Below are 23,060 nucleotides of genomic sequence, written 5' to 3'. Positions count from 1 at the left end.
CCAGATGGGTAAACAGTTAAGTCCCCTCCTGCCTCCCCCACCATCTTCTCCACTCCCCAGACAGCCACTGTCCCAATTTCCTCTGCAGAATCAGCAGGCACAGAGCTGGGTTGAGTCAGGGAGGGTAACAGGCTGTCCCAGGGCCAGCATGCTGGGCAAGAGCCCCATGGGACTTGGGGCCAGGGGCAGACCCTGGGGACTGGGGAGTCCAGAGGAAAACCAGAACATGGCGGACAGACAAGTGTCACAGGAGGAGGAGAGTCAGATGCTCTTGCCCACAGCTAGGGCAGGACACTGCCATCTAGAACCTCCCATGGGCACAAGGTTAGGACACATCCAGAGAACAGCTTGAGGCTGAGTCTTAATTTTATTATTTATCTGTGTAGTACAATCTCTGTGATAGCAGAAATATATGCACAAAAACAATTCAGAATTTGGAGTAAAAAAGTTGGCTAAAATTTACCCACTGGACACTAATGCTCATGGATTCACAGCTCTGCTCCATTGCACCACAACCCACGTCAGTGCCGGTGTCTCCCAGAGTGACACTAGGACGTGGGGGTGGGGGTGGGGGTGGGGGTGAGGGATGGGGCTGGGAATGCTGGTCAAGGCCAGGGCAGCAGCCTACGCGGAAGGATTCCCTGGAGGCTGCCTGTGGCCAGGAGAGGGAAGGAGAGAAAGGCTGGGGGCTGAGGTCCCCACACTGTGAAGCCAGAGTTACAAAGCACACCAGTCAGAAGGGGCGGGTGCAAGTCATGTCCAGTCATAGAGAAGCTTGTCCAGGTATCAACATATGTAGCAGGCACAGGAGGGCCGCAGCCATCTGCCTGCAGAGCTCCTGGCTGCTCCTGTGTAGCCTGCTTCTCCAGCTGCCGTCGCTCTGCCCAGAGATACATGCTGCCCGGGGAGCCACTTCACAGTGTGTCCACTCCCTCGTGTCCCTTGGGAGCAAGAGTGTCTACATCACATTGTCACCTACAAGAAGCCTGGTTACAACGTTCACCAGTATATTAATGATAAATTTAAAATAAAAAAAAACAAAAAACATTAACCGAAGTACCTGCAGCAATGCTGTCTGCTCCCGCTGGCGGCCGTGCCCACCGGAAGCCTCACAGCCCGGCGCGAAAGGCCGCCTCTGGTTCCGGGGCTCAGAGGCTGATCTACTGTTCTACTGCCTACACTCTGCTTCCCCACCTCGTCCAAGTCCTAGTGAGATCGTCAACAAGGGATGAGATAAATGTCACTCCACTTTAATAGTCTTCGTTATCATACACATCTGTGTTCAGAGACGTCTGGGCCTTCATGCTGCAGGTCACAGCGCAGAGGGCCCGGCTCGCGGTCTCCCGCAGTCCAGTGGCGAAGGGCTGCTCCTCCCCAATCACACCCCAAGCTTCCTCTTCTGGTCAAAATAGGCATCAAATCTGGCTTGTGCATACTCCTGGGAGACAAGGAACAAGGAAGGCCAAGGCCTCAGCAAGGGCTGTACTCCTGGGGCCCTGCCCACGCGACCAGCTCAGGGCCCAGCCAAGAAGACACCCAGCGCAGTGTGGCCCATGCTGCAGCTGCTCTGAAGACACAAGCTGCTGAAGCTCTCAGCACTGTCCCCACACCCCCTTATCTCAAAGCTAATGCCTGTCGAGTGCCACTCAGAAGGACCTCATCTACAAACCTGGCCTTTCGACTGCCCAGAACATTGGGCAGCCCTGGGACAATTCCAATTTTAACAGCAAAGATCCCAGATGTGGGGAGACACAGAGAGAGGTCAACTAAAGAAGGTGCCCCAGGCTGGGGATGTGGCTCAAGAGGTAGCGCGCTCGCCTGGCATGCGTGCGGCCCGGGTTCGATCCTCAGCACCACATACCAACAAAGATGTTGTGTCCGCCGAGAACTAAAAATTAAATATTAAAAAAAAATTCTCTCTCTTTAAAAAAAAAAAAAAAAAAGAAGAAGGTGCCCCTATTTTCTAAAATCACTGGCAGCTGTCACAAGGAGCACTTCGCAGGGGAAGGGCTGGCCAGGCTATTTCTGCTCCCTCATCTCTCCAGCCGCACACACAGCAATTTCTGAGGACCCACTCCCAATCCAAAGTCTGCACTAGGAGGGTTACCTTTTTCTTTTTTCTGAGTACTAGGGATTGAACTCAGGAGTACTTAACCACTGAGCCACATCCCCAGCCCTTTTTATATTGTGTTTAAAAACAGAGTCTCACTAAGTTGCTTAGTACCTTGTTAAGCTGCTGAGGCTGACTTTGAACTCTTGATCCTCCTGACTCAGCCTCCTGAGCCACTGGGATCACAGGCATTAGGGGCATGTGCCACCACATCTGGCTACACTGTCACTTTTTGAAAAATTAATCTGGAGGCAGGATTTCTATCCCCCAAACATGAACCCATTTTAAGGGTACACTGTAGTTTCCACAGACACGCCCACTGTGGCAAGAAAGGCCCCGGGTCCCCTGGAGTTTTGGGGGCTTTGCAGTTAGTACCCCTCCTCTCCCCCCACTGTACAGGCAGTGCTGCCTTCACCTGTCCCTAGACAGGCCTCAGTCCTAGAGCAGAACCAAAAACCACAGCATGTTGGTTCTGGCACCTGAGAGTCCTCTGCGCTGTGCAGACCAGGGACCCGCTCCTTCCCCAGGTCCCACTCTGCGGAGCTGACAAATCCTGTTTACATCAGCACCTGCCCATCAGCACTGTGCAATTTCCCACTTAACGTCTATTGAAACTGAAGGTGTGGCCGTGGTGGTGCACACCTGCAACCCCAGCAACCTGGGAGGATGGGACATTTAGATCGCCAGTTTGAGGCCAGCCTTAGCAACTTAGCATGACCTCGTCTTAAAAAATAAAAAGGCTGGGGATATAGTTCAGTGATAAAGCACCCTTGGGTTCAATTCCCAGTACATAACAATTAAACTTCAAAAATAAAATAAAGGTGCCATGAGCAGTTGAGCACTACCAGTTGTGGCCCACCTAGCACATGGGACGCCCTGGGTTCCAGCCCTGGCACTGCAAAAGAAGAAAACGGGGAGGGAGAGGGGTGCTTCCATTTTGTTGAGCTCCCCTTTATCTGGCTCTCTGTACCTGCGGGTTCCACATTCATGGACTGAAAATACCTAGGGGAAAACCTGCGTCTGTACTGAACGTGCAGACCTTCACCGGCTGCTCCCTGAGCCATCAGTGACACAACAGTCACACAGCACTGCCCTGTATCTTAAGGTAGCATAAGCACTGCAGAGGTGACCAAAATGACATGGGAAGATGCCTGCAGGATTTTATGCCAGGGACTTGGACACAGCAGATTAGGGGAGAGGGTTCTGGAACCACTACTGCTGGACTTCCCCACTACACTTTTCCCCTTTAACTGTGCTTTATGGAATTTATAAAATATTTGCCTAGATCATAAGATTTTTCTTTTTTCTTACAGAAGCCTAAAAGTTTGGCCTTTTACAAGTTCACTTCAAGTTAATTACAGTACATGGCATGAGATCAAGAGGTTTTTCCCCCCCGTAACTCTATGGTTGTTCCCTTTTTTTTTTTTTTTTTTTTGGTACTGGGGATTGAACTCAGGGGCACTCGACCACTGAGCCACATCCCAGCCCTATTTGAGACAGGGTCTCACTGAGCTGCTCAGTGCCTCACTGTTGCTGAACTTTGAACTCACCATATTCCTGCCTCAGCCTCCCAAGCTGCTGGGACTTAGGCGTGCACCACCACACCTGGCCCCACATCATTTTTTGAAATGAATTACTTTGGTCCTTGAGTGGGAGAGTGTGTGACTGTGGACTGAACCCAGGGGAGCTTTACCACTGAGCCACATCCTCAGGCATTTTTCTTTTTTGAGACAGGACCTTGCCAAGTTGCTGAGGCTAGCCTCAAACTTGTGGTCCCTTCTGCCTTAGCCCCTTCCCAGTAGTTGAGATTACAAGGCATCCGCCACCATGCCCATTCTTATTATGAATTCAATTTGTTTAATAAACATATAGCCATTTCTTATATCAGTTTTGGACATTTTTATCTTTCAAAGAGTATGCATTTTCATCTACACTGTCAAATGTGCTGGCACAAGGACTGGGATTGTAGCTCAGCAGTAGAGCACTTGCCTAGCACATGGGAGGCACTGGGTTCAATTCTCAGCACCACATTAAAAAAATAATTATTTAATTGAAGGTACTATTCCCATGTACAACTGACAATATTTCTTAAAATAAGTTTACACAGTTAGACCTGCAGAGACCCTCCTCTTGACACCCTATATTGGTACTGTGTTCTTTTTTTTTCTTGTCCAGCCTCAAACCTGGAATCCTCTGCCTCAGCTTCCTGAGACACTGTGGTTACAGGCATGTGCCACTGTGCCCACTGGGGATTTTCTAGATAGCCTTCTGTTTTCTAGATCTTCATTTTTCTAGACATCAGTTAAGTTCCATGAGGACACATCCTTTAAGATTTATTAAACCCTGTTCTCTAGCACAGCACGCACTGCTCTGAGCGCAGGAAGAGTGGATCCCGCATTCGAGTACCTGGTAGGACCAGCAGGTGAAGCTGCCTGTCTTGGCAACTGCTGATGACCGCCTGCCCGCCCTTCCCAGAGGACTGGGGCATGCACTCTAACTCTCATCGCCTCTCTCCTTTCAGTTTCGTCAGTTTTGTTTCATGTCTTTTACAAGACAGCTGGATGCACACTTAGTATTTTATGTCCTCTTATTATAAAATGCCATTCTTCGTCTCTGATAATATTTCTTATTCTGAAGTCGGCTTTGTCTTACAGTGTCATCTGACCAGGACTCCAAATCTGCTTAAAAAACCCAATTTCCTCTTATTTATCTGCCTAATGGTGTCTTTACATCACCAAACCTTCTGCCTAGAAGTGGAAATCACCTTGTGCAAAGTTGAGGAGGATAAGACGAACCAGCACCTCCCACTCCTGCCCCAGGGAAAAGGAGCCATAGGCCGGGCTTGTGCCATGTCCTCCCTCAAGATGAAGCCCCAGCACAGGGATTTCTCTAATGGTGTCAATGTCAAGCACAGTTCTTAACATTAAAATTACAGCCTGAATTGACTACAAGCCAATTGGCTACAATTCTCCTGAAAAAGAACCAGGAGATAAGTACCAATACTTATCAATAAGAACCAGCTTCTTGGGCTGGGGATGTGGCTCAAGCGGTAGCGCGCTCGCCTGGCATGCGTGCGGCCCGGGTTTGATCCTCAGCACCACATACAAACAAAGATGTTGTGTCCACCGAAAACTAAAAAATAAATATTAAAAAATTCTCTCACTCACTCTCTCTTTAAAAAAAAAAAAAAAAAAAAGAACCAGCTTCTACCCAAGCTGGGCACTACAGGTGGGCACAAGGAGTGGACAAATGACCACACCCTGGCAGCGCAGGAGGAGTGCCCACACTCTGCCACTCAGGCTCCCTTATGTCAGAAGGGTCGCGATCTCTCCAGGCCTCCTCAGACCACAGGCCTAGCCAGCACTGCCCTGAAGCCGGGTGGCAGAGCCAGTGGGCCCAGGAGTGAGGCGATCTCCCAAGGCAACAGTGAGAACCATGCTGTCCTGGTGCCACCAGGTCACCACTTTCAGGGTCTGAGGGAACAGGTCACTTCTGCGAGTAACAGCCACTGCTGCTTCCAAGCACTCCCATGCGTCACAGCATTTCCCCAGGAGAAGATGAGAGCTGCCTCGAACATACCATGTACCCAAATTCAATGGCTGAAATCTTGGCCTGTACAATGGACCAAAGTCCCCAGAAGAAATGGGATGCGAGGGCAAACCTGTAATCACAGAAGAAACACGTGAGCTGCTCAGTGCCCGTCACACCCCTGATGAAGCCCCTTCCCACTGGATGGCCAGCCATCTGGGCTGGATGGGGACAATGCCTTGACCACTTGGTGGGATTACATGTCAGAGGGCACAGAGGGACCTGCAGGAGTGAGCACACCCAGCTGCCTGGCTACAGCACACAGGACACTGACAGCACAGGGACGGAGACTATGGTGGCCTCACTGTTGCCACAAGTGTGAATGCGTAGGCACAAGTGAGAAGAGCCCTGCTGGCCTGCTGCCTCTCCCCACAGGCCCCAAGCTGCTCCCCAGGCAAGGGCTTCCTAAATCCACCCTCAGGCCTCTCCCTCCCTGCCACAGAAGGGGAACGAAGGAGGTGAGTGCATGAAACTTGCCATCTTCTCCAGCCCTCTACGTCACCCTGAATCCACATTCCTCCTCAACAATGCCTGAGTGTCATTTACATGACCAGCCTTCCTCTGCGTCCTGGAGGTCCCTGGCCCACCTAGTCCCTTGGTACTGCCCTTTCTGTGGGTTTTCCTCTGCCTGCGCTTTTCTGTTTCCACTGGTTCCAGAAGTCAGAGTGTCACATGAGCACAGTGGCAGCAGCCTCACACAGCCAGGTCCTGCATGTGGCTGGACCAGGCGTACTGTCCCGGTACCCAGTACCTATCTTAGCTGCTGATTCCTGAATCAGAAGATCTCTACGGTCCCTGCCACCACAGGAAGCAGAAGCCTCGATTTTGGATGAGGTGTGGGCATGACCAAGCACTCCAGGCAGTTTATAAAGGGGCAAGCTGTACTCGCGGCTTTCAAAGGAGGATCGTTACCTATTGACTTCAAGCAACACGTCTTCTTCTATAGCAGATTTTTCTTCACTACTGAGGTTTTCAAAGTCATTCTGGAATGTAGTCAAGTAACTGGAAATAAAATGGAGCTTAAAAAAGAAGTGACTGTGTTAGGACCAATGTTGGTTAAAACAAGCACCGTTCATCGCTGTGTAGAGTGCACATGCACTGTGCCCGTGGCTGTGTCCACGGTTCTGCTGGAAGGGTGTGGTGTGGGGGCTGCTAGTTCTGGAGGAGTGATTCAGATAGAATCAGGTTTTTCCCTAATTAAATCTACACTTATGTTTTTCATTATCTGATATTAAAGCAGGGTACACCTCTTTCAAACCTTTCTCCAAAATGGCCTGTGTGCCATGTGGGGCTCCCAGGAGCAAAGCTCTGGGTTACCCTGGTGCTGGCAGACGTCCCCTCAGGGTGGAAACTGCGCTGGACAAGACGGAAGTGTGTGCCTTCCCACCCTGCAAGGCCAAGACTATTTACACACATGTTCATAAACTGTTTTTGCTTTGGAGGAAAAATAGTTTACCTGAGACTGTTCCAGGCATTCAGACAGCTCACCCTGGCAACTCTAGAATGACCAGACATTTAAAACTATTTCATCACAGATGAAAGAAAGGAAATACAAGATCACCTCAAGAGATGCACAAGGGCTATCTTATAAAGCTCCATACCCATATACTACCTTAAAAGTTTTCAAAAAATATAACTGGGGCTGGGGATATAGTTCAGCTGGGAGAGTTCTTGCCTGGCAGGCATGCACAAGGCCCTGGGTTCAATCCCCCATACTCCCCACCCCCCCACACCAAACAACAACAAAAAACAGAAAATATAACTAGGAAGGAACTTCTTTAAATGACATGTTGCTGTGTGATTTTAGCAGTTCATTAGAATGAGATCTCCTCTGGCGCCTCCCTGGCCTGCTTGCCAGTCCTGATGGACAGTGCTCCAGCTCTATGAGCTTAACTTCTCCCCCTGTGACCAGGGTGAAGCTGTGCTCCCCTCCCCTGGCAAGCAGGCCCCCCTCACCTGCCCTTCCTTCTCATGGAGTCCTGGCCGCCTGGCTCTGCACACGTCAGGTTCACCCTCCTCAGCCTCAAGATGTGGCCAGAAGAGGGCAGTCACAGTGCTTGGCCCCTTAGCAAGGCCACAGTGCCAAGAACATGGGTCACCTCCTGGGGAACCAGGAGTGCGGCTCAGTACACTCCTGAGTGAACCAAGGTGGCAGTGCAAACACACCTGTCCTCACCTGACCCTGTCCTCACTCCTGATTGCTGTGTGATCTGCTATTGCCACTAGTAAGGTGCTAGGACACAGAGTCATTGTACATCAGGGGCATCTAGGGAGGTGGGCTGAGCTCTCTCCTGCCCTCCCAGCTTCACTGCCACCTGCTGAGCCTGTACTCAGGCCTTAGGGTGGTCTAGACCACAGACAGGGTGGGGGGTGGCGACGCGGGAGGGGGGACAGGACGAGGGTGTCCCAGGAGGAAATTCCAGGAGGAAATGACGCTCCTCCAGTAGCACAGGACAGGAAAGGGAACTGCTCACGCTAAAGGCATTTCCTCCAGGTACTGACCATGGCGTACAGGACTTCTCTCTGCACAGTGTGAACCCAACAGAGGAAGGGTCACATTCCCCAGAAAGAAGCCCAGAAGGCACAGGCTGGGCTCTGTGGGAAACACTGGAAGCTCCTCTGTGGGCAAGCAGTGCTCATCCCCAACAGAGGACAACTATTTCCAGCACGGATCTCAACAAGGCTGAAGTGTGAAGGTGGCATCCACGTTAACAGAAAATAACATTTTTAACATAAGCAAAAGGGTTTGCCTAATCATGACACAATTTTAAAAGGGCATCTTTAGAAACATGTAATTCTAATTGCATGAAACTGACTTCTGTAACTAACTTATCAACTCCATAAAAATGAATCTCTTACCTGTTGTTTCCTGGTGGGATACTTGAGAATGTTGGCAGTAAAGAAGGGGTACTTTTCATAGCTATAGTCATACATCCATTCACAGAAATGATTCCCAATGTCAAATCCCCTGAAAGAGGAGACGGCACAGTGTGAGCACACCTGACGCCTCAGAGCCCACACTGGGAAGGGCAGGTGCGTCCTGACCGGGCTTCCTGAGGGTATAGGGTATGGCAGCTCTGTGGACAAGCAGAGCGAAGCAACTGGGCATCAGAGTCACAGCTGCAGAGGGCACAAGGCTGCCACCTGGCCTGCCTCACTGCCTCAGATGCCTCCTACAGCAGTGCTGAGAAAGCAAAGAGGCTCTGGAAGGCCACAGGAAATGGCGAGTTCCATCCACAGAGTCCCTGGCCCAGCGGCCACTCTGGCCAAAGCCTTCTCTTCCAAGAGCAGTGCTTGCCACTCATCTTGTCCTCACATCATTTCATAATGTATCACAATAAAAAGCAGTACTGAAAGCTCAGCCTTTGGTGCGACATTACCTGTAATTATAACTGCTGTATTCAAAGTCAATGAGCATCAGTTTCTGTTTTTCAGAATTCTCTCGGCCTTCCAGCAATAAGACATTACCTGCAAAAAGGTTTGAGTGGCAAGACTTAGAACAGAAAGCTGACGTTTTTAGAGTTGAGACTGACTCTTGCCTCTGTGGGGACCCTGACTGAGTTCAGTTTGGGTCCTGCAGCTGGAGCACAGGTGCACTACTACCAGGGTTGGCCCCCCACACGGAAAGACTCCAGATGCACCTATCCACATCCTGGCCACCTCCCTGGCACCAGGAGGCTCACTCCCTGGTCAAGGCCTCTCCCTCTTGTCAAGGCCGCACCTCCCAGACATCTGGCACACTGGAGCTTGATGACCTAAGCACCACCACTCACACCCACCCCAGCAGCCCTGGGACTGAGCTGCTGGCAGTAGCTGGCGAGGGCACAGCAGCTGAGGAGCTGATGTGGTGTCCTGCCACAGCTACCACAGGCTGAGCCGAGGACAGCACAAGCAGCAACCCTACAAGGACAGTTCCTTCAGCGTGGAATTTCGGGAATGAGGTGGGTCAGCCGCCAGCCTGACATGAACTCAGGCCCATGCTCCTGAGGTCCACACTGTGAGCCCTCGAGCATCTCAGCACCTGGGCCAGTGGACCCTTTGCTACTGTCCGGCCCCTCTCTCCCAGGGTCCCTGGTGAGGGTCTCTAGGCTTGGCAATGTACTTCTCCTGCATCTAAGAGCACTGCAAAGGAACTTTGGAGGCCCATGTCCCAAACGCCAGCACAGAAGAAATGTACAGCTCACATCCCCACCTGCTCCTCCCTGGCCATCCAGAGCCACACTGGTGCTGTGCGCTGCCCTGTCAACAATGGTCACCACTGAATGCCGTGGCCGGCCTCCAGGGCTTCACTGAACTGCCTGTGCCCTGCTTCCCTGGACTGAGCCCACAATTGGTCAAAGGTGACTGGGCTCAAACTAGTGGCTCACTGCAGCTGGAACCTGACCAGGAGCTACTGTGGAACTGAAAACCAACTTAAGGCAAGAGGACCTCTTGACCCTAGGAATTCGAGGCCAGCTTGGGCAACACAGTGAGATCCCATCTCCCAAACAAAACAAAACAAACTGCTGAGCCAGGCAAAGAAGGTCTTGAAGCGGGACCACAGCCACCTGTGACCTCCAAGGACCAGGACAGCAAGGCAAGATAGGAAATGCCAGCAGCATCAGTGGGAACTGCTGCATCAGGAGGCTGAGGCAAGATGACTGCAAGTTTGAGCCCAGCCTGGGCAACTCAGTGAGAGCCTGTCTCAAAAGAAAAAAGAGAAAAGGACTGGGGACATGATCCAGTGGAAGAGCACATGTGGCTTCAAAACCAAGGAGGAGAGGGAGGGAGGACCAAATTGGAAATCACGCTAGGTAAAAGTCTGTGACAGTAAGGGGCCCTATGGCATTGTAATTTCCTGAAGCAGAGCAACCAACAGTCTTTAACTGTGCCGGCTGGGACAACCAAGAAGGTGGTCTGAGGTGCTGCCCTGTGCTGCTCGGTGGGCCAGGAGGGGCCTGCATGGCTACTCCTGGTCTGCCAGCTGCTGCAGGACGAGGAAGCCCCGGGCGCTCACCACAAACCAGACAGCAACATGCGCCTCAGAACATTTAAGTCCTTAGTCCAAGTCCCACATTTAGTGAAAAATCTTTCAGATTTTTTTCCATGTCAACATTTTAATAGAAGTGGAATGATACTCTGTTTTTCTAAAACTTGCTTTTTTCCTCTTAATATAGCCTAGAGATTTTTCTGTTGATAAATAAAAAGAATAAGGAGAGCTTTACATCTATTTTTATTTTGGGGGTTTGGGGAATTGAACCTAGAGACATTTTACCACTGTGCCACATCCCCGGACCTTTTTATTTTTTCATTTTAAGACAGTGCCTAATTGCTTAGGGCCTTGCTAAATTGCTGAGTCTGGCTTTGAACTTTACAGTCCTCCTGCCTCAGCCTCCCAAGCAACTGGGATTACAGGCATGTGCCATCAGCCTAGCCCGAATTCTTTTTAATAGTTATCCAATACGTACTGTCACTGCAGCATAATCTGATGTATCAAATAGTCCTGTGATGGCCATCTGGTGTTTATCACACATAGAGCATACACACAAATTCAATCTGTAGCATTACGTGATGATTCTTACCTTCCTGACAGTCATTGTGACAAAATACAACTGGAGACGGAGTAGATTCAAGCAGTGACCTGGAAAATCAAGGTGTCACTATCACCTGTCGAGGATTAATGTAGGCTGCCCACAGCCCCACTGCCCACACCAGCTCTTCAGTGCTCCCACACGCACAAGGCCTCTCTGCACCCGCTCCCTCCTGTCCCAGGCAAGGCAGTCCCTCTGTTTTGGTCTGCTCTGAACTATTCCTTCCCAGCATTTATGCAACTTGACACTATGTCATTGTTTACTTGGCCTAATAAAAATGACATCTTGGTCCACCACCTCCTCACATGACGTACTGCCTAGCACAGCAGGGGGACTGTACATCCTGGACAGATATGTATGTAGGTATGCAAGCCTGCCCAGCCCCACCCTGAGAACAGTACAGGGCCTCCACTCAGAAATCAGTCTCAAGATTCGCACAGCTCCCCAAAGCTCAGGTTTAGCCATTTCTCTCATCAGCTTGCAAATCCCCACCTGCTTCTGCTCCAAAAAAATCTACTGCCCCAGACTTTGCTGCCCCAAGCACCAAACTACTTCTCTGAAAGTTGGCCTCCCCCCCGTGAAGCCTTCCTGGAACACAAGACAGTATCTCGGGCAGCAAGACCCACCTGTCAGACCCGCCTGTCAAACCCACCCTGCAAAACCAGTAACAGATGCCAGGCGCAGGATGCGCTTCACCAGCACCAACTAACAACAGTTCTAGTGACCAAGAGTAGCTACATTTCTCGATAGACGTGCTCACTTGTCAGGAAAGAAGTCATTTCTCACCTGAGGTTTTCCAGTTCCAAAGGCAGATTGTAATTGAGGAACTTGTGGAGCTGTTTGATTCTGGATTCCCCAGTAAATTTAATCCTCAGCACTTGATTTAGGTATCTGTTAAAGAAAGGTGAAGCTTCACTGCTTGATTCTCAGACTTCACTTAGACAGTCCCAGACCAGAAAGGAGAGGGAAGGGTGGTGACTAGGGATCCAAGGTTTTCTGGGACGCTAGCTCTGCCCCCACCCTGGGGAACAGCATTTCTGCCAAGTCATCTTTCTTGGTCCAGGAATTAATTGCTCCATGTAAAAAAAACTTACCCCAGAGACAAACACTACCCCTGAGGGCCGGCGCACCAATGAGCCAGCAGAGAAGGGCCTCAGCCTGCCCTGGTACAGAACTAAGCGAGGCCTGAGCGATCGGACCACTTACTTTTCCATTGTTCCAAAAAGCCATTTTGGTTCCTTATTGAATGGCATTTTCATACCATGAAATGTGGCCATTTTTTCAGCTATTTCTGCAGAAATATCTGGCAAACTTAATTCTTCAGTGTCTAATCGCCGGCTCTGAAAGAAAAAGGGAGTTAAAAACTGACATTTACTAGGTCATCTAACAAGCATGACATCACACATTCATAGGAATTAGAAGTCAGTTTTTGCACAGCATTTCAGTCTCACCCAATTAACAAAATTTCCTGCAGAATGGACACTCTGCCCTCACAGATGGTGACCCAGCAACTGCCACGGCAATTCCACAAAGAGGGCAAGCCACTTCTCAGAGTCTATTTCCTTATGAATTATATATATATATATATATATATATATATATATATATATATATAGAGAGAGAGAGAGAGAGAGAGAGTGTGTTTGTATGTGTGTGTATGTGTGTGTGTTGTATATAATACCTTTCATTATTTATTTATTTTTATGTGATGCTGAGGATTGAACCCAGGGCCTCGCACGATATAGACGAGCAGTCTACCACTGAGCCCCAACCCCATCCTTATGAATGCTTTTTAACTTTAAGAAAGTCCTTCCTTAAATTTCAATGAACTAAAAGCCCCTTTCCTATGATGATGTGATTCTGCCTTCTCACACCCACAGCACCAGAAGCCCTGATCTCAGCAGCGTGCCTCAGCTGGGGTTCTGCTCTGCCCTGCACCGGTGGTCAGAACCAGTGCTGACCAGGGGGTACCATGAGTTCAGCAGGAGCCAGGGCCAGTGGCTCTCACTGTGTCCGTTACATCTGGCCTGGCAGAGAACAGGCTCTGCAGGCCACACTTGTTCTGGCAGCTCTTTCACAGTGTTCTCAGGGGTCCTGAAGTCCAGGGGACTTTGTAGGTCTTGCACATAAGCTACTCCCTACAGACCCCCAAGGGATGTGTCTCTAAAGGCACAACACAGAAGGCACAGGGCCAGGGACGTGCTCCCCACTTAGACAGTGCAACTAACCCAGGTGCTGTGTGCTGAGAGTCCTGAAGGCACCAGGCTCCTTTTCCCACTCAACTCAGGAATGTCGTGTTCCACGACACTCTCAACAGCCATGCCACAATCCGGACAGGAAGCTCAGCCTCCAGTGGAGGATGCTCGGCCTCCTTAAGGCACCTCCCATGGCTTTTTTAAGGGCCAGCATCATATGCCCATTGATGACGGAATACATTCCCAGAAATGTGGTGCATTGCCTGTGGCACGCCTGGGTGTGGCACACCTGGTCTTTCATCCTGCTGCTCAAGGGCTGCAAGGACCAAAACCAGATTAGATCAAGTACAAGAGGCAGGCAGGCGGGGGCAGGCTGCTGCTGGCCTACAGCACACTCTACAGTGTCTTCTCAGTAGAAGGTGGAAGCTCTAAAATAACAACAAATAGTATAGTAAATACATAACCTTGTACTATACTTACTATACTTGAGCCACATTCCCAGGCCCAAAAATATTTTTTAAATGTTTAAAAAATTAATCTCCTCAAAGATGGACAAATCTGGGCTGGGGCTGTGGCTCAAGAGGTAGCGTGCTCCCTGACATGCGTGCGGCCCAGGTTCGATCCTCAGCACTACATACAAACAAAGATGTTGTATCTGCCAAAAACTAAAAAATAAATATTAAAGATTCTCTCTCTCTCTCTCTAAAAAAAAAAAAAAAAAAGATGGACAAATCTCAGTATCTGTTCCTTCCTTAAAAGTCAGAAAGGGAAATGGAGACTATTATTCTTAGGAATCATCAATCTCACATGACCCTTTGAAAGACAGCTACAGGAATCAAAAAGGACAGAATCTCAATCTAATGCGGTGGGCAGGCAAGGTGGCACATGCCTGTAATCCCAGCTGCTCAGAAGGCAGAGGCAGGAGGATCACAAGTTCAAAGCCAGCCTCAGCAACTACGAGGCACTAAGCAACTCAGTGAGACCCTGTCTCTAAATAAAATACAAAATAGGGCTAGGGATGTGGCTCAGTGGTCATGTACCCCTGAGTTCAATCCGCAGTACCACCCCCTAACCAAAAAAAAAAAAAAAAAAATCCAATGCAGTGGCCAAGAATAAAACTAAAAATGTTGTATGATATTAGTCTGAATCAAATAAAATTGACATATCTGTGGATCAAAAACAGTCAACTACTGGCAATTTTTTGTGGTTCAACTTAGTATTTTAACAGAAATTTTAAAAATCTCAACAGGCATGGTAACACACACCAGTAATCTCAGCAACTGGGAGGCTGAGGCAGGAGGATCACAAGTTTGGTGACAGCCTGAGCAACTTAGCAAGGCCCTCAGCAATTTAGTGAGACCCTGTATCTAAATTAAAAAAAAAAAAAAAAAAGACTAAGGATGTAGCTCAGAGGTAAAGCAACTGGGTTCAATCTCCAGTACATTTAAAAAAAGACAAACCCACTATGGTAAGTAAGATACAGTGGCGCAGACCTATAATCCCAGCTATTTAGGAAGCTGAGGCAGGACAATCACAATTGTGAAACCAGCCTGGGCAATTTAACCAGAACTTGTTTCAAAATTAAAACAAAACAAAACAAAAAAACTGAACCAAGCAAACAATATGTAAACTTAGAAGAAGACTAAGATAAAGCTGTCAGGCTGAGCAGGGTGGCCACACCTGTACTCCCAGCTACTCAGGAGACTGAGGCACGAGAAACACAAATTTGAGACCAGTCTCAACTCAGTAAGACCCTGTCTTAAAATAAAAAAACAAAAAGGAGTTCTGAGGAGTAGCTCAGTTTCAATCCCTGGCACCACAAAAAACAAACAAAAAAACTCCACCATGTAATAGGTGATATGTACAAAGTGTGCAAAATTTTCTAGGATCTTGCGATCAGTTCCACAGATGCCACAACCTGTGTCCTGTTGCTGTGAGACCCATCTCTAACATATATAAATTACTCCGTGGTTAAGTGCCCCTGGGTTCAATCCTGATACCAAATTTAAAAGTTAATTAATTAAATAAAGGTACTGTTGTCAATTCACAACTTAAAAACAATAACCAAAAAAGCTTTAAGACAACAAGAAATGGAAAATAATCCTGACTATTTGGAAATAGAGGAATTGAGTAAGGCCTCTAAACCTCTCGGCACCTGGGAGCAGAAGGACAGGGCAGGAGAGACCCTAACAGGGAAAAGCCAAAGTGAAGGGAAGACATTGGAGACAAGGGAAAGGAGACGTGACAGGTGTGCTGGGAGCCCAGATGCTCCACCAGCAATTTCTAAAAGAAGGCCCCAGGGGGGCTGGGGATGTGGCTCAAGTGGTAGCGCGCTCGCCTAGCATGCGTGCGGCCTGGGTTCGATCCTCAGCAGCACCACATACCAACAAAGATGTTGTGTCCGCCGAGAACTAAGAAAAAATAAATAAATGTTAAAATTCTCTCTCTCTCTCTCTCTCTCTGTCCCTCCCTCTCTCACTCTCTCTTTAAAAAAAAAAAAAAAAAAAAAAAAGAAGGCCCCAGGCCAGGTGCAATGGCACACAACTGTGATTCCAACAGCTCAGGAGGCTGAGGCAGGAGGATCACAAGTTCAAAGCCAGCCTCAGCAACTTAGCAAGACCCTATCTCAAAATAAATAAAAAAAAGAGACTGGGGTTGTGGTTCAGTGGTTAAGCACCCTGGATTTACTCTGGTGTCAAAGAAGGCCTCAGAAGGTGAGAAGGATTAAGGGAAAGGGGAAAGCTTATGGGATGATGCAAAGGTGACTCTCACATATATTTTTAATTTGAATGACCATGTCTTTGTAGGAAAGAAACAGGTTCTGATATAACAAAAACTAAACAAACAAACAAACAAACAAAATCTGTATATCTATATATATATTCCCATCCAGTTTAATAACAGGTCACAAAACCACTTACTTTAAGCCACAGCATCAGGTTTTCTCCATGCTGAGACATGGAGTCCACCTCTGTTTGCAGCTCACATCAACTGGCCATTCATGCACACACATCTTACCGGAATGAACTGCTCCAATCGGCCTTGGGGAAAGATGCCATAGAGCTTTGGCCCAAGTGACCTCTCTGCGAGAATGGCAAACATAACGCTCTCCAGAACCATAGCCTCGGCCCCCTAGAACAGAGGGCAACAAACCAGGTGTTTACTGAGTGCCTGCTCTATGCCAGGCATCTCACGAGCAGCACCCTCCTCTCCTCCCACTATGATGAAACACGGACTGGCACCATCATCACCCCAGGATAAATATGAAGGAACAGGTCCTGGCATTTGTAGGACCCATGCTTGCAAGCATTATACTACATGAGATTCAAAATTCAAGTTTAATTTAGGTCACTGGTCCAAAAATAGAAAATATCTTTTGAGATTTCATGGCTTCTACTTAATTCACAACTGATATGAGTCTCGCCCTTGGCTCTGAGCAAAGTACACACCACTGTGCACTCTGATGAGGGCTGAATTGCTTTGTGCCAGACAGTCCCAGGAAAGCAAATGATCCAAAGGCCTTCTGTCTTCTAAACTGCTCTGTGGACCAAATAAGTTTGAGAATTCCTGATTTAGGTCTGGGGTGTGTAGTTTTTTGGTGCAAAACACAGACTGGCACACAGCCTCCTGGGTTTCTAGCCTCAGCCCTCTTCCCGACCTGATCCTCCTCTGATGCTGGTCTTCTTGCTAAATGCTCTAGGAAGCCTGCATGCAGTACTGTGAGTCATGTGGGATCCAGAATCATTCTGCCTTCAAAATTCTTCCTTTTGTCTCATTTCAAACTCATTCTTTAGTCTTTTTCCCTTCAAAAGTAAAATGCAGCTTGAGAGTTTCCATCTTGAGTGTGGAGAATGAGGAAGAGTCCCTCCAACCAGGAGTCCCAAGTCTCCTAAGGAGCTTGCACAAATAGAGATTCCTAGGGTCCTGACTGAGTTTCTAAGCTGACCTGATTAAGGAAACGAGCCAGCAGGTATATGCAGATGATTCTAGTTCATCTCTTCCTGAGGGTGCTGTGGGGGAACATGAGCCCAGAGAACATTGTTTAAAGCACTCACATTACAAAAACAAGCTGAGAAACTAAGAGACAAGTTCTTTAGGCAGTGACAGAATGCTACAGTGAGAAGCTAACAAAAAAGAAAGGCTACTTCCAAAGGACATTAGACCACAAAGGGTCATTCAGTCACTTCTACCTTGTGTGGGCAAAGTGGAATTCTTGGTAAGTAATCCCCCACAATTATGGTATAGCCATCACCTTGTGAGGCTCAATCTTCACTATTCATTTTAATAACTTATAGTTGTTTGTACTGAACAACATTGATAGAGCACTGATTTGATCAAATTAATAGATTTTAGAGCAGGATTTGATCAAACAGGTTTTATTGCTTAAACCCTTAAAGACAGACAATACCAATCTCTCTAGTTGGCAAAATACCTAATCCCCATCATTCACGGATCCTCACAGCACACTTGACCAGAAGGCACAGTCACTCTGGGTCCTGTCTGACCTCAAGTCCAGCACTGGAGAAACTCTCCAAGGAAGCTCACCCCAGGGCTTGCAAAGTGGCCTCTGCTTCCATATCTGCTCAACTACTGCTGTGGGCAGTGCACCCTGATGTCCTGGGGACTGCGGGCACCTCCCATACTGTATAAAATGCAAAAGCAAACAGAACCTGGGCACTGTAGGACAAGAGGATCTGGCCTTGGCTCCCAGAGCAGGCGATCTGCCATTGGTGATTCTTCATAACCCTTTGCCATCTGTAGACTCTCCCATGAAATTCTAACTCTCCAATCACTTCGAAGAGTAGAATTAGGACTTCTTTTGTCTAGGTATCCAGAATTTTGTCAGAATTTAATGTGTTTTCCACTCCCCCACCTTTGTTTTTGTACCAGGGATTGAACCCAAGGACACTTAACACAGAGCTGCATCCCCATCCCTTTTCTCATTTCTTTATTTTGAGACAGGGTCTCACTAACTTGCTTAGAGCCTTGCTAAGTGGCTGAGGCTGGCTTTGAACCTGTGACCCTCCAGCCCCAGCCTCCCAAGCCAGTGGGATTACAGGCACATGCCACCAGCCCAGCCCAATTTTTTTTTTTTAAGAGAGAGTGAGAGGAGAGAGGGAGAGAGAGAGAGAGAGAGAGAGAGAGAGAGAGAGAGAGAGAGAGAGAGAGAGAGAGAAGAGAGAGAGAGAAAGAGAGAGAGAGAATTTTTAATATTTATTTATTTAATTTTTTTTAGTTCTCGGCGGACACAACATCTTTGTTGGTATGTGTAGCTGAGGATCGAACCCGGGCCGCACGCATGCCAGACTAGCGCGCTGCTGCTTGAGCCACATCCCCAACCCCACTTTTTGTCAAAATGATAAAGTAGGGCTATTGTGGCTCAGCAGTAGAGCACTCGCCTAGCACATGCAAGGCCCTGGGTTCGATCCTCAGCACCACATAAAAATAAATAAATAAAGATATTGTGTCCAACTAAAAAATAAATATTTTTTTAAAAAATGATAAAGTAATCATGATGAAGGATATTATGGTGGGAACTATACATCCAACACATATATATCCAACCTGAAATATCCCTGAAGGTTTGAAATGGAGCCACAGGTAGATTGACACCTCAGTAGGCTCAGCATGCTGCACATCATGGTTGACATTACTTACACAGGGCAGCACTGTCATGGGATCTGGACTGACACGCTGCCCAGACTCTGCTTCAGTGCTGGCTGAATCAATGCATGCCCAGAAATTGTGCTGAGAAGATGAGCAAAGACTTAAAGAACCTCCCAGTTCTCTCCTGCTGTTCTGAAAGTGTAAACAAAGCTTGGTTCTCATGGAATCCCACAATTTGGTATTTGTGCCCATCAAGAGGGGTGGGGACAGTGTGTAGAGGGCAGGATCTATGGACAGAGACAATGGACAGAAAGACCGGACATGGGAGCTGGGGTTGTGGTTCAGCAGTAGAGCGCTCGCCTAGCACGTGCGAGGTACTGGGTTCGATCCTCAGCACCTCATAAAAAAATAAAAACAAATAAAAATAAAGGTATTGTGTCTAACTACAACTAAAAAATTTAAAAAAAAAAAAAAAAAAGACCAGACATGAGCAAGAAGGGCAGTGGCTGGGAGGGTGCCTGTGGTCCCTCTGAGTCACTGGTGTCCAGGCCTTTCCCGCGGGCTACTGAGAGAGAGTGAGTGGGCCAACAGGCACGACTCAGTCCACACCTTCGTGTCACACCCTGGGCTAGCCATGATCCCAGTGGCTCAGGAGACAGGCAGGAGAATCATGTATTCAAAGCCAGCCTCACCACACTAGCAAGACCTCGTCTCTAAATAAAATGTAAAAACGGGCTGGGGATGTGGCTCAAGCAGTAGTGTGCTCACCTGGCATGCGCGGGGCGCTAGGTTCGATCCTCAACACCACATAAAAAATTAAAAATAAAGATTGTGTCCATCTAAAACTAAAAAATAAAATATTTAAAATAAATGTAAAAAAGGACTGGGATGTGGCTCAGTGGTTAAGCACCCCTGGGTTCAACCCCCAGTACCCTCCCCCCAAAAAAGATTCATTCACACATTTACCTAGCACATTGATGAATGTGTATACTGGCACTGTGCCAAGTATCCAAGAGCTCAAAGAGCAATACCATCAGGTCTGTGCCTGCAGAGCTTACGTTCTAGAGAGGGCAGACGAATGAGTGAACATGACCACAGACAGGCTCACTGCCACGAGAGGGACAGAAGGGTGTTGAAACAGGACAGCTAGGTCTACGGAGGCCCAAAGGGCGAGGGGGAACCATGAGCAGCTCTCAGGCAGGGGAGTCTGGTGTACTCAAGGAAGGGGATGAGGAAGGGGAGAGTGTAGGTGGGACGGGAATCAGGGGATAGAAGCGGACAGGAGCACCTTGCAGAGGGCTGGGCTTGGGGAAAACCTGGGTTGAAGAATTGAGTGCCAAGTCCTAGCTGGGCATGCCTGTAATGCCAGTTACTTGGGAGTGAGCCCAAGACCATTTTGGGCAACTTGGTGAGAACCTGTCTCAAAAAATAAGAAAGGGCCAGGCGCGGTGGCACACACCTGTAATCCCAGTGGCTCAGGAGGCCGAGGCAGGAAGATCGCAAGTTCAAAGCCAGTCTCTGCAACTTAGCGAGAGCCTGTCTCAAAATAAAAATTTTATTTTTTTAAAAAGGGGCTAGGAATGTGGCTCAGTAGTTGAGTGCCCCTGGGTTTAATCCCTGGTACCAAAAATAAAGCAAAAACAAAAACAAAAACTCACTGTACTAGACAAGCTCACCCAGGCACCAAAGAGGAGGAACAGTGCTAGGACTGAGAACTCCCAACATTTAGGGCAATGGCTTCCAAACTGACTGCCCCCGCAGTGCAAAAGGCCTCCACACATCAACCTCCACACACACCAGATGTTACACACAGCAACACACCCTCACAACATGGCAAGCTTCCTAATATTCTCTACTCTATTTCATTTCAAAAAGCCAAGAAGCCAGGCACGGTGCTGTAACACCTTAGAGACCCAGCTACGTGGTAGGCTGAGGCAGGAGGATCACTTGAGCCACCAGCCACTCCATCCACTGATTTAAATTTGGGTAGCAGGAAGAGGAATGAGGCAGGGGGTGCTGGCAAAGGAGGTGAGACACCTGCCATCATGGAGGAGGGGGTGGCGCTCTGTGTCAAATGGTACTAAGGGTCAAACAGGAAGAGAGGAAAGAGGACACTGGATCTAGAAGTTGAGAGTGATGATGTCAGAAGGGGTGACTAGGAGTGAGGAGGGAGTTGAAGGGGGACAGAAGCAAGGGGTTTAAACTGGAGAAGACATCACCAAAGTTCTGTATGACTTCATTCCAAGCAAGAGGAAGCAGGGGGTCAAGACTGAGGGGACATTCTCCACAATAACTGACGGGCATTCTTCACAAGTATCAAGACTGTAAATAAGTAAGAAGAACTGGTATAGGCTGAAAAAGACCAAGCAGAAACTATCGAATGCAACGTTGGGATTCTGACTAAACCCTGGAATAGAACAAAAGAAACATCAGGGAAAAATCTTCTGAAATCCCAATAAGGTCTGCGTTTGGTTAGTACTACTGCAGCAGACTCAAGGACCTGGTTTCGATCACCATACTGCGGCTGTGTAAAATGAGAACCTCGAGGAAGGCAGGGAAGGGGTGCCTGGGAACTCTCTGTACTATGTTTATTATTTGTTCCAAATCTCTTTTCTGAAAAAGGAGACTGGGAAGTAAGAAAGTAGAGACAACAGATTTTGTCTCAAGAAAACCTGCTGGGGGCTGCATTCCCAGGGCTCTGGCTTCCACCCTTCAGGACTAAAACAGCAACATAAACCCCACCCAATAAAAATAAATAAAATTCAAACTATATTTTTTTAAAAAGGAAAGAGAAATCTTGTCAGGAACAAGAGCATAAATGGTGGGAACAGGGCTGGTGGGAGCAGGCAGGGCACTACCGCCGACAGCCCTGTTACCAGGCAGTGAAGGGGACAGTGAATGGGGAAGTCAGGGCCAAATAAGAAAGGAGGTCAAGTTTGGGGCACAAACACCCTTTAGTAGCAACAGTCAGTGAAAAGTGCCAATGCAGAGGGCTTGTGGTGGACAGATGAGGGACAAGAGATTGGCAGTCATCAAAGAACCAGGTTCTACTTTCTGAAACAGGGAGGTCCAAAGGACCCAGCTCTGGAACAGACCTCCCAGATACAGAAGCAGAGCCTAACCTCCTGGAGACCCTAAGCAGGTCCCAGGCAGTGGTGCACCCCTGAGGTTGGGCACCAGGGCCCTGGAACCAGACCACCCTCCCAACTGTGTAGCTCTTCTCTAGCAGCCCTGGCTGCCTGGACACTGCACAGAGAAGGAGTGGCAGTAGCTGGGCTCAGCAGGGTCGGGGTTTCGAGGAGCACGTGAGAGGAAGCATGAGGAGAAAGTTGAGAACACGTGGAAGGCAAGACCTGTGGCAGCAGAGCTGGGTGTTCAGCAGGGCAGGACAGATGAGGAGACTGGAGGGCTGGGAGTGAGAGGGTAGTTGCTACCCACGCTCTGGAATGGAGGTTTGATGGCAGCCAGATAGCTGCAGAGGTACCCAGGCAGGCTACTGAATCTGGCCTGCCAGAAGGGACACAGTTTCCCATGGGAGCAAATAACAGGAGGAACAGATGGAAAGACCGTTAGGGATGAGGAGGTCAGAATGCAGAGGCCAGAGAATGATGGCAAGAACCAGAATGAATTCAAACTGAGCTGTGGACTGGGGTCTCCAACACACAAGTAATGGGCAAGCCCAGAGACAAGAGCTACCATTGGGGAGGACTGACAGCACAGAGCATGAGCCTCAAAGGGAACGGGGTTCCTGGTGGAGGAGAAATGGTTAGAAGCAGGGAAGAGGAAGAACAGGAAGACACCAGCTCCACCTGTGGCACAGAAGCACTTGAGAGGTGATCGATGGCCCTAGGGCCATGAGTGAAGGTCCCGTGGGACAGTGAGGCTCTGGATGAATGTTCAGAATAGGGGTTCTGCAAGCCAGGATGGGTGACTCAAAGGGGCTCCATAAGGAAACAAAACCAACTGCTCCACTCTTACTGCCAACCTCCT

The 23,060-nt window shown here is 48.6% G+C and overlaps 1 protein-coding gene across 8 annotated transcripts in view; it reads right to left on the bottom strand.

Annotated features, from left to right (window-relative positions):
• Positions 1-348: 348 nt before the first annotated feature.
• The window catches only part of Chka (choline kinase alpha), a 57,236-nt gene continuing 34,524 nt past the window's right edge, over positions 349-23,060 (bottom strand). For 3 of the 8 annotated variants that reach the window (XM_078045478.1, XM_078045479.1, XM_078045482.1), the window contains 10 exons: positions 16,482-16,595; positions 12,475-12,608; positions 12,055-12,159; positions 11,260-11,318; positions 9,079-9,166; positions 8,558-8,666; positions 7,155-7,196; positions 6,611-6,717; positions 5,690-5,771; positions 349-1,438 (listed from right to left, as the gene is read on the bottom strand). In XM_078045478.1, coding sequence (XP_077901604.1) covers positions 1,379-1,438; positions 5,690-5,771; positions 6,611-6,717; positions 7,155-7,196; positions 8,558-8,666; positions 9,079-9,166; positions 11,260-11,318; positions 12,055-12,159; positions 12,475-12,608; positions 16,482-16,595 — 900 coding nt within the window. In that variant the 3' untranslated portion in view covers positions 349-1,378. The remainder of the gene's footprint in view (positions 1,439-5,689; positions 5,772-6,610; positions 6,718-7,154; positions 7,197-8,557; positions 8,667-9,078; positions 9,167-11,259; positions 11,319-12,054; positions 12,160-12,474; positions 12,609-16,481; positions 16,596-23,060) is intronic. The other 5 variants (XM_078045480.1, XM_078045481.1, XM_078045483.1 and 2 more) reach the window with 3 other exon arrangements.

This window comes from Ictidomys tridecemlineatus, chromosome 4 (genome assembly GCF_052094955.1).
Source record: "Ictidomys tridecemlineatus isolate mIctTri1 chromosome 4, mIctTri1.hap1, whole genome shotgun sequence".
Classification (NCBI taxonomy): Eukaryota; Metazoa; Chordata; class Mammalia; order Rodentia; family Sciuridae; genus Ictidomys; species Ictidomys tridecemlineatus.
The sequence above is the reverse complement of the archived record's forward strand: the minus strand, read 5'-3'. Positions and strand labels throughout refer to the sequence as shown.